We start from the raw sequence: 10,379 nt of genomic DNA on the forward strand, positions 1-10,379 counted from the left end.
AATGGCGTTGCGCTGCTATATTTAACTACAGATTCTTTAAAGATGCTAAACATTGACCTGTGCCTAACACTTCACCAAACAAGAATAAATTAGGGTTATAGAAAAGCAAATTAATTTGCCTCTAAGGATCTGTTTTATTAAATGCCCTGGAGAGGTATTAAATTAAGCTTGCTGCAATGCCAAAGCAATTTCTGTTGGTACTTTCCCAGCACAGTGCATACAGCCGCATAGCTCCCACTGCCTGTGTTGTTTCAGGGTCCCAGGCTTTATTTGGCAGGTTTGTTCTTTGCAGGTGCAGGGAGACTTCTCAGGTCTTCTTGTTCGGTTACGTTGTGATCGGAGCTGTCATGAGAACAGTCCTTCATAACGCTGTAGTACACTGGGGCAGTGTACGGTGCGGGGTTCTCAGCACTCTTCTCTTCGCACTTGCATAACTTCCTAAAGGCAGCCCTGAACTTCTGTGACATGAGGTTGTAGATGATGGGGTTGATGGCACTGTTCAGGTAGATGCACATACGGCAGAAGAGAAGGAACCACACGTTCAGGTACGGAGGGTCCATGAAGGAGTTCACCACCACCAGTGTGCGATAAGGCATCCACAGAAGGGCAAAGAGGACCACCACGACAGCCAGCATTTTGGTCACCTTGCCAGTGGGGACATGCAAAAAGAGAAATAGTCAGATAACGCTAAATCTACGGCAGAGCTTTCCCACCTGGAGAAATGATGCACACAGCTAATTCAGTCTACATATTGCTTATATCTCTCTTTAAGCGTTTAAAGTAGGCACCCAAACCACAGGGCTATTCCTCTCTGAATCTACTTTGTTCATGAAACAATCTTGTATAAATAAACCCCATAAATGACAGGTTTTCACCTACCATTGAAGAACCTTTAAAACTCTTTAGGATAAGCATCCGCTAGCCTGGATATGGGCTGGGATAATCATGGATTATACACCAGAAAGTAAATTTACATAACAATAAATCAATGGGGACAATAACTTGTGCAAAAATGAAGACTTAAGTTTGGGGGGGTGCCATGGGGTATATCTATCTCAACTCCCTGCCTCGGATCTCCTGGTTTCCTGCACCAGCTATATTGTTCCAGGGAATAGGCTCCTGGTACAGAGCAGCAGTGGGAGCAGAGGAGACTGTCTAGAGTCTTACACAAATTCCTACTTGTGCTTATATGGGAGTTACTTAGCTGATTGGTATGGGTTATTTTAATTTACAGCACACTAGGGAAGTACTGTGTGAAGATATTAGGAACAAGAAGATATGGACAATTCAGAAGTGAGCAGTAATTGCCCTCAGCTTGACTCAAGCTTGTTTAAGAAAATGACTTTGTCCTGAAACTCCGGTGATCATATCAATTTTGACAGCTATTTCTGGTAGGTGACAATCATCCTCCAGCAAATACTTACAGAATACGTGTCCCCAAGGACTTAAGTATGAGTAAACACTGACGCTGCACGCATATTAAGGCAGTGGCATTTCAAACGTCAGAAGGGGAGTTGTGCAATGACTCCAGTTCTCAATATGGAAGTAAGCATTCGATCACATTCACAGTCTCTCAGCTTTTCTTGGAGTGCTTTTTTTACTTCGGCACAAGCAACTCTGCCTTTCTGTAATGCTGTGTGTAGAAATCGGGGGTGGTTGGTAGTGGCAACAAAACTTTCCCTACAAGAAAGGGACTATTATCAAGCTGAGGCCAAAATAGAAAGGTTTTGCTGGGTATGGTTTAATGGGGATGTGAGGACACTTCCAGAATAAGATCTTGCAGTGATATGGTGAGCACTGAGGCTGCTGCTAAGACTGCGGCATGTTTGCTGCTGCAGTTTATTGCCTTTTAGGAAAGATATGAGAGATTGTACAAGTTGTGTCAGTAAAAGGTAGCTTCAGAGCTTTTCAATGCCTTTTGCACAGGCTGGCTGGATCCAGAAGAGTGAGAGCGATCTCACAAGCTTTTGTTTTCAAGCCACCCTGTCTAGTCTGTGACTGCTAGGGTGCTAATCTGGTTTATAGAAATACTCCTGAACAGATAGGCTGGGGGTGGACAGGAGCTGCTTGGCACACAGTTGACCACAATCAAAATTTCTGCGTAGCAGAATGGCTGTAGCTGCTGCCTCCGCCAAGGCTAGCAGGGCAATCCATGCTCAGCCACCCTTTGCCAAGGCAAGGAGTGTCCTGACAGCAGTGGTGAGACAGCTTCGCTGTGGTCTGCACTGCAAGACCTGGGAACAGAGAGCTCCCAGATACCAGATCAGCCCAGGAGGGAGCAGATTTTGCTTCAACACTGTATGTGACAGGACTAGTGCGTATGGATGGGACCCGTGGTGTCTACTGTTCTAAGCACTTTTATAGCAAACAGACATGGCAGCGATGGAACATTCAGGCAGCCTGCTGCCTTCCACAGACCCGCTTCTCAGGTTTGCAGAGAGAATTGCTTTTGCCATATTTTTGATGCATCTGAGGTTTATTTCCCAAGAACCTGAATGAAGGTGAACTGGACAAAACTGTGCTAATGGCTAAGCCCTACAGCAAAATACAACCAACTCCTCAGGTTAAGTGATCCTAAGTACCATTTCAGTCAGAATTTAATTCCACTCTTCTAAGCCATTTATTCCTCCTGGGAGACAAGGGCAGGGTCTGTGCTTTTCCATCCCATGCGGAGACTGAACACGTCGCCATCCTGCCTAGAAGGGTCCATGTTAAAGGGCAGTCTTGGGGGTAAGGTTGGTGGGAGTCTTTCCGTCGATTTCATCAGTCTTAGGCAGCAGGATTGCTGTAAAATGTGGCCTGGGAAGGTGAAATACCACACCTCTGTAGGTCCTCACTGAGACACGGACACTCCTCACTCAGCAGTTGTCTCAGTTCCTGAAATGCAAAGTTTTCCCCCAGCGCTGAGGAGAATAAATCCCTCAGCTTCTATACACTTAGCTCTGCTTTCTGGCAGGTGTCCCCTCCAGCCGGGAGGTTTCTGTATGACCAAAGTGTCTCCTTTAAAGCTAACACCTTAATACTGCTCATGTGCTGTCTCCTGAGACTGAAACATCTTTGGCTTTTAGACTGTTGTAAATCTTTGCCTTGTTTTACTGTTCAGGAGCCCACGATGGTTGTGAACAGTGATCTGAACTCTGCATCCGAGTGACATCGACAGGGGAAGTGCATCCTAATAAGGCTGAAAAGTAAGTTCATTCTGGTACTTTCTGAGACAAAAAGAAATGTCATCTGGAAAAGAACCAGTGAGTCATCTGCTTTTTTAGCCATAACTGCCCCTGCTTTTTTTCTGGTTGTTATGGAAATGCCAGCAGTGCCAATGAGCACTTGCCCAGCTCCCACTTGAGCAAGATCCCAGCACCTCCCCCCAGACCACAGAAGACCGCAAAGTGCTGTCATCTAGAGATTGCTTCCTGCTACATGTCCTGCAGCCCTGCGAAAAAGCTGTCTTTGTCCTGGGAGGGGAAACTGGCTGGAAAGGGCACCATGAGGACTGATCACCTCTGTCTTACTGAATGTGATCCCCGAGGACGCTGCATCCAGACCACAAGCTGGGATAGACAGCGCTGCCCTGAGCTTGCTGTAAGACTGAAATCTGCCTTTTAAAGTATTGACACAGGGTGTCTCCTCTGGATAAAACCTAACTGTCTATCCCAAACTCACTCTCATATTTCCATCGTGGGAAAAAAATTTCCAGTGTCACCTGCATGCACGGCTGAAACCTTTCTCCGTGCCTTTCCTCACTCTACCTGACATTTGAGGTGCTCTGAACTTACTTCTGGTGTTCATGTGAAAAATGAGCCTAATCAGCACTGAGGAGAGCTTGGGACATTTATCCCTAACTGGAATAGGCCTGAATTATGGCCCCAAAAAAGCCAGAGTTTTGCTGTAACCTCAAAACATCCCTCAGGGAAGCACCAGGACAACAATTTTTCCAACAAATGTTTTGCAACAACTCTGTTGTACATAGTGTGTGCACCCAACAACTATAAAGGAGCTATGGATAGAAGCAAGACAAGGGTTTGTAGGCAGAAGGGGATGTTTTACTAGAACAGTTGGTGTTTAGCTGAAAACCACTTTTGAGCACATAAGCCAGCGTGGCTTCTGGATGGCCAAGGATATCTGCTGTACTACCTGACTACATCCAGGGTCCCTATACCAAAGCCGAAGGGCAGCTCATCTTCCACCAGGCACTCTGTGGTCCAAGCCCAATGTGACGCCCAGAGCAATCCCAGACTGAGCATCCTTCTCGCTCCATACGAAGTGGTTGGCATCTTGCATCCCTGCACAGCCCTTCCAACCCATCCCCACTCACAGCGCTGTGTCCAGCCTCTGCCCCTGCTCCCGAGGCCACAGACGCTTCTCCACAGCCAGTGTCGCCCCTCCTTGTCCAGGCACCCCCACCCTGAGCTGCAGCATTCTTTTTTTAGGAATCCCACTCCCTCTAGTGGTCCCTCCGGCAGGTGAAATAAGTGCTTGGAGGTGGCTGGTGTTTGTACCTGTGGTACTTTGCTTCTATAGGTGATAAATACAGCAACACCTCATGCCTTGTGTTGTCCTGCTCTGGACATAAGTGTTTTGGAGGCACTAGTGAGAGAACAGCAGCATCTTCATGCTCTGAAAAGCAAGCAGGGCAGCTGGGGCTGCTTAGGAGCACACAGTGAGGATTTTGTTTCCAAACCCTGCATCTCCACAGCAAAACATCCCCAGCCATGCAGGTGCTTTAGAGCTGAGGGGAAAAAAACCGGACACTTCTGAGGTAGCCCCTTTTGGGCATCTCCCAGGGAACTCTGGGCACGGAGCCTGGAAGAGCTGGTTCCCCTCTGACCGTAAAGGGAGACCAGAGGAGAAGCGCTGACATGGGTGAGCTACACACACCCAACACCTGCCCTCCCACCCCACTCTGCTCTCCTGGCTGACAGATGCTCTGCGAGCCAAAGCACCCTCTCATACCACTGGTCTGTGATGGGAATGTGGCAGATGCTTGTTCACCATCACCCCAGCAAGCTCAAAGGTGTTTGCAGGGTTGGGGCCCCTCATTGCCTCATCATCGGGACACAACCTGCTGTCAGCAGGGTCTTGTGAAGCTCTCGCTGCACGCGTGGAAGCCGCTCAGGCAGCAACACTATTGCTGTTTTGGACCAAACTTGCAAGCATGGTTTCTAACGGTGTTTTTAGTGGTTTAGTCTACATGGCAATTGCATTTTAAAGAAGCTGCACCCTCACTTCAATTTTCCCCACTGGTAGCACATGCATCACTTTCACAGCCTCCTCATTACCCTGTCAGATTGGAGACCACCAGCATTTGTTATTAGAGCAGTTTCTGACACTGTGTCCTCACTTCTAATTCTCAGGACAAAACCCTTTATCAAGGACCCCCATGTAAATGCCTCATGACCTTTTCAAGAGCTGTAAGCATTTCTCAGGTGAGCATGAGAAGTTGATGGCATTACCCGCCAGGCTGCCCTTTCCTTTCCAGCCTGGCCACGGGTGATTAATGAGCAAGGAAACCTGTTTATGAGCTCCTCAGCCAGCATCAGCTATGGCAAAGCAGTGTCTGGTGGTCCATATTGAGATCCATCTGTCTTTCTTCTTCCCACAAGTTTCCCCTGGCTTTGAGGGCAGTCATGTCATGGCTATCAGAGAAGTAGAGAGGAAACCTTTCTTCTGGTGAAGACAACACAGGACACCAGTGTCCACGTTGCTCCCTTTTAGGGCTCCTACCTGCCCATTGCATGGGGGCTTTTTGCCATTGAATTCTTTAGAGGTGAATCTCGCCTGGAAAAGACCACTCAGGTCCCTTCTGTGCCTCTCTCCCACCTTTGCTAAAGCCAAGCTGATGAGGTGTCCATGGACCCGGGTGCTGTGGGGGCCACAGCCCCCCCTGAACACTCTGCCCCTTCACATGAACACATGCACCTCTGTCTCCATCACCCACATGTCCCACCGTGGTGCCCCACTGGCAATGGGAATGCTCTCCTCTGAGCTCACTTTTAAGCCTCTTCTTCTATCCAATATCTCCATCTGCCAGCTCTGCAGGCATGAATGGATTCAGCTACCTTCTTTCTCACCTTGGAATCCCTTTCTTAATGATCTGCCCCTTCCCCAGCACTCAGCCTGCACTTCTCCCCTGCTCTGCCCCCACCGACTCTCTGGGGTTCTGCGTGCTGCAGCGTCTCACTAAAAATAGCATTTCTGTGGCCCTGGCTGCCCCTACTCAGGGAGACAAATCGAAGGCAGAATCCAGTGCTGACCCCTTAGGGTCTCTGGAGGCCTCTTTCTTCTGTGGTTAGTTGGGTTGTTGGTTTTTCCCTCATAACTAGGTGCAGAATCATGACTCCCTGCAGCTTCTGCTCCTCAAACCATTGCACTGCCAGCAAAAACCTCTGGCTGGATTTCAGGCAGTGCTCAGGTGGGTGCTCTGGCACGACCTGGAATAGTTATGCTCCAAGCACTCCTGTTCATGCTGCCCAAAACTCTTGCCAAAATAGCTGAGTGGTTTTACTTGGCTTTGGTGCACAGATATCTTATTTCTGCATCAAGAATCCAGCACATCCCCTCAGCAATGAATAAAACGGTTAAAGTCGAACATCCAGATCCTGGTTTTGCCCCCTCTGATTTTATGGACAGTCATATAAACTTCCCTATGATTACATACAAAATGAAGCAATCATGTCTTATGACATACCCACATTGTGAAAGATGTTTATGGAAAATACTGGGTTGCAGCCACCGCTGGGGTGCAGCACTGCATCCATTTGACAGCCACCAGCCGGTGTCTCAGCCACCTAGCCCATATGCCACCAGTGGCACAGCTGGGGTTTCTTCCTCCATGGCTCTCCACACAGCTTGCTTTGAAGAGCTGCTGGTGTGAAATCAGAAGGAAGCGTTCAATAAACCATAGCTGGAATCCCTGGGAAACTGCTTTACAGTTTAAAAACTCAGTGCCATCTTTATTCCTAATGATGCCAGCTCTGCGGTGTCGGGCCAGCCAGGGGAAGTCTTCACACGCTAAAGTGTTTTGGGAGGTAATGACAATCTGAGAAAACACCAGTGTAACAGAAAAGAGAGCACAAGATGTTTCCAGGAGCTGGAGCGCCCGTCATCTATCCCTGTCAGCCACTCGTCCTAATGATGCTGGAACATGCTGTGTGCAGCACAGCCACTCCACAGCACAGCACCACGGCGGAGGGAGCGGCACAGCCCCTGCAGCAGCTGCTCTGGAAGGAGAGGTCAATCAACCCACACCATTAGGTACTGCCTTGTAGTGTCTAGAGACCTCGCTGCCAAACACCCTGCCTGAAGCTCCTGCAGCAGCCAGCAACCCTGGGAGAACAAGCAAGTACTTTTGCAGAAGTCAGAACCTGCTTTAAACCTTTCTGCGCTGGAGCAAAAGGGAGAAAAAGCTGAACTGGAAAGACTTAGAAGTTCATGAAAAAATACACGTTCTCTGGGCTGTTTGCTTCTCCTCTGTGACTCAATGAACTCCCCTGGGGAATGGAGGTTCCTGTTCAAGTCAGGCAACGAGATACTGAGTTGGAAAAACAAGGACTTTTTCAGTCTGTCTGGAAATCAGGTCCTTCTCACCTAAAATCACAACAGAACTGGTGATTTCAGAGACCAAAGCCAGTCTCATAGATTCAGCCCTTTCCTTTAAAATAGCCCACATCTCTGCCTATGCAGAGTTTGAAATTGGAATGGGATGGTCTCCTGCAAACGGCCAGTGGGCAGGAAACGGTGTCCCATGTCCAGATGCTGACCTGTCTAAGCAGATGGGGTAAGAGACAGTAATTGTCCATGTGGACAGAGAAAGAGGGGAATGAGGGCAGGAGGTGGGAGGAGGAGATGGGGACCAAGCAGGTAGCTGAATGACAGAGTCATCCCTGAGTCGCAAACACACCACTGTGACACCGAGGTGCCTTCCTCAGCTGCAGGGACCACAGGACTGTAGCCAGGGCTGGGCTCAGAGGGCAGGGTTTCACACCAGCTCTCCCCTCCCTTTGCTCCTCCAAATCTGAGGTCACCTGCTCAGGACCTTGCCAGGGAGGCGAGACTAGCTGCCCTAATGTGACCCAGCCCTCCCCTCCTTGGGAAGGCAATCAGTAATTAACTATCCAGCAAGAGCTTCTGCCTCTCCCAAGTGATGCTGGAGCCCTGTCCTGCTCCACTGAGCTCAGGCAAAGCAGGGGGAGCCCATTTGTGCTCCCAGACCCCAGCTGGCCGGGGGGGGGGGGGGGGGGGCTTCTCCACTCCCCCCACAAAGGGAAGCAAAATATTTGGGCACCCCGTCCACTGCCAGAATGCCCCTCAAAGCACTGAGCCTCTGACAGTGCTGCCTGCAGCCCAGCATGCCCCAGCCCGGCGGGGAGCTCCTACCTGCTTGCGGGAGCTCAGGGCCCCTTTGTTGCCCCGGCAGGAGAGCTTGAGGGAGCCGCCCTGGTGCGTGGAGCCCAAGCAGGAGTCCTGTGGGGTGGCGGGCAGGGGGCTCATGAAGAGGATGCGGGCAATGAGACCATAGAGGACACTTGCCAGGCCCAATGGGATGATGTAGAAGACGGCAAAATCCAAGAAGTAAATGGGCATGTAAAGGCTTCTGGAGACCCGGTAGCCACAGCTGACCTGTGCCCCATCCGAGAAGGTGACCTGGGTCGTGTCCACCAGGAAGAACCACATGAGGCAATAGACGGAGGTGAAGAGCCAGAGCGAGGAGATGATGCGCTTGGCGCGGGACACGGTGCACAGGAGCTGCGCTTTGATGGCGTGGCAGATCGCGATGTAACGCTCCACCGTGAAGGCGGTGATGGACCAGGCGGAGATGTTGATGCCCAAGTACTGCAAATAGGTGATGCAGAGGCAGCCGGCATAGCCGTACACCCAAGAAGCCACCACTTCCGAGATGTTGGGCAGCCCAGCCGCCAGCAACACGATGAGGTCGGCCACCGCCAGGCTCACCAGGTAGCAGTTGGTGGGGGTCACCATGTGCTTGGTGCGCAGCACCACCAGCACCACCATCACGTTGCCCGCGATGCCCACCCCGCAGATGACCAGCACCAGCAGGATGGTGACCACTTGCAGCTCCAGGGGCTGCCGGGGCATCCTGCCCAGGGTCTGGTTGCCGCTGGCGCCCAGCGCGGCTCCTGAGCTGGCCGAGCCGTTCTCCATCGGCCCCCAAAGCCTTCCCCGGCAAAGCTCCGCGCACCCTGCGCCGGGGAGAGGGGGGAGCTGGGAGCCGGGAGCCGTGGCGCCCCGCTGCCCCTCGAGCCCCCTCCCCACCCTCCCGCCCGCCCGCCCCGGCTCCTCCCTCCTCTTTTTTTTTTTCCACGATTCACCCCAAGTCGAGCAGCCGCCCGGCTCCTTGCACCCACCTCCCCTGCAAACTCCCCCGTCGGGAGGGGCGGAGAGCGGCCAGGACCACCCCAGCCCCCGGGAACCCCAGGACCCTCCAGCCTGGGGAACCACCGAGGACCGCCCAGTACCCCCAGCTCCGGGGACCCTCCAGGACCTCCCCCAGCCGCCGGGACCGCCGGGAACCACCCGGACCTCCTCAGGACCGCCCGCGACCCCCCAGGGCTACCCCAGCCCCCGGGACCCCCCATCCAGCTCCCGCCCGCACCTCCGGCTGCGCCCGCCGGGTCCTAGCGCTGCTGAGCCGAAGAGGAGGAGGAGGAAGGAGGCCAGGCAGGGGATGGGGATAGCAGGTTGGAGACCCCTGGGGGCGGAGAGGTGCAGGGGCTGAGAGCACCCCAGCAGCGAGCAGGTCTGCTCCGGGACCCAGGACTGTGGGTGCCTTGTGTCCCCAGCCGAGCCGCAGGCTGCACTGTCCCCCTTGGGCAAGGAGAGCTGAGAATTTCATCCTTCCTCATCCTCAGGAGGATGGGACCAGGGCAATGCCACGGAGACCATGCCCTTTCCTGTCTCCCTCGGGCTGGGGCAGAGCAGTGCCTTCCCAGGGGGTCATTAAACACGAGGTAGTGACCTCCTCGTGTCACCTTTCCTATAGCCACCCCTGTCCCAAGCAAGCACGTCAGTGTCACTCCTTTGAGGAAAGACTTACCCAGTCCTGGGCTGGGAGATCCTGTGTCTTCCCAACGATGAGGCTGGAATATCTGATGTCTCCCTGATGGTCAGGCTGGGAGATTTGGTATATCCCTGATAGTCAGCAGTAGCTAGAATTTGCTGCCAGCTCTGTGCTTGGTCCTGACATCTCTGCAGTCTGTCAGAAAATGCGTTTTCAAATTGAAAGAGAAATTGTGTTTGCAGAGATAAAGTGCTGAGAGTCCCCTAACCTGTGGAGTGGAGGAAAGGACAAGGGGAAAGCTCCCTTTTTTTATTAGATTAGATTTCAATTAGAGGCAGAGGTGTCCCATTAACCCCAGACA

General features: G+C 52.0%; 1 protein-coding gene across 1 annotated transcript; it reads right to left on the reverse strand.

Moving 5' to 3' along the window:
- Positions 1–266: 266 nt before the first annotated feature.
- On the reverse strand, positions 267–9,162 carry LOC104341934 (thyrotropin-releasing hormone receptor). Its single transcript, XM_086474881.1, has 2 exons — positions 8,377–9,162; positions 267–644 (listed from the first exon to the last, which is right to left on the reverse strand). The coding sequence occupies exons 1-2, from the start codon at positions 9,160–9,162 to the stop codon at positions 267–269; spliced, it is 1,164 nt and encodes a 387-aa protein (XP_086331007.1).
- Between the last annotated feature and the right edge of the window lie 1,217 nt (positions 9,163–10,379).

The sequence above is a fragment of the Leptosomus discolor genome, chromosome 17 (genome assembly GCF_034619465.1).
Source record: "Leptosomus discolor isolate bLepDis1 chromosome 17, bLepDis1.hap2, whole genome shotgun sequence".
NCBI classification, from domain to species: domain Eukaryota; kingdom Metazoa; phylum Chordata; class Aves; order Leptosomiformes; family Leptosomidae; genus Leptosomus; species Leptosomus discolor.

Excerpts from the sequence above, each read along its gene's own strand:
- LOC104341934 (XM_086474881.1), bottom strand. The coding sequence starts at position 9,162 with ATGGAGAACGGCTCGGCCAGCTCAGGAGCCGCGCTGGGCGCCAGCGGC. Across the intron at positions 645-8,376 it reads CCCTGAGCTCCCGCAAGCAG|GTGACCAAAATGCTGGCTGT; the intron begins GTAGGAGCTCCC and ends CCCACTGGCAAG.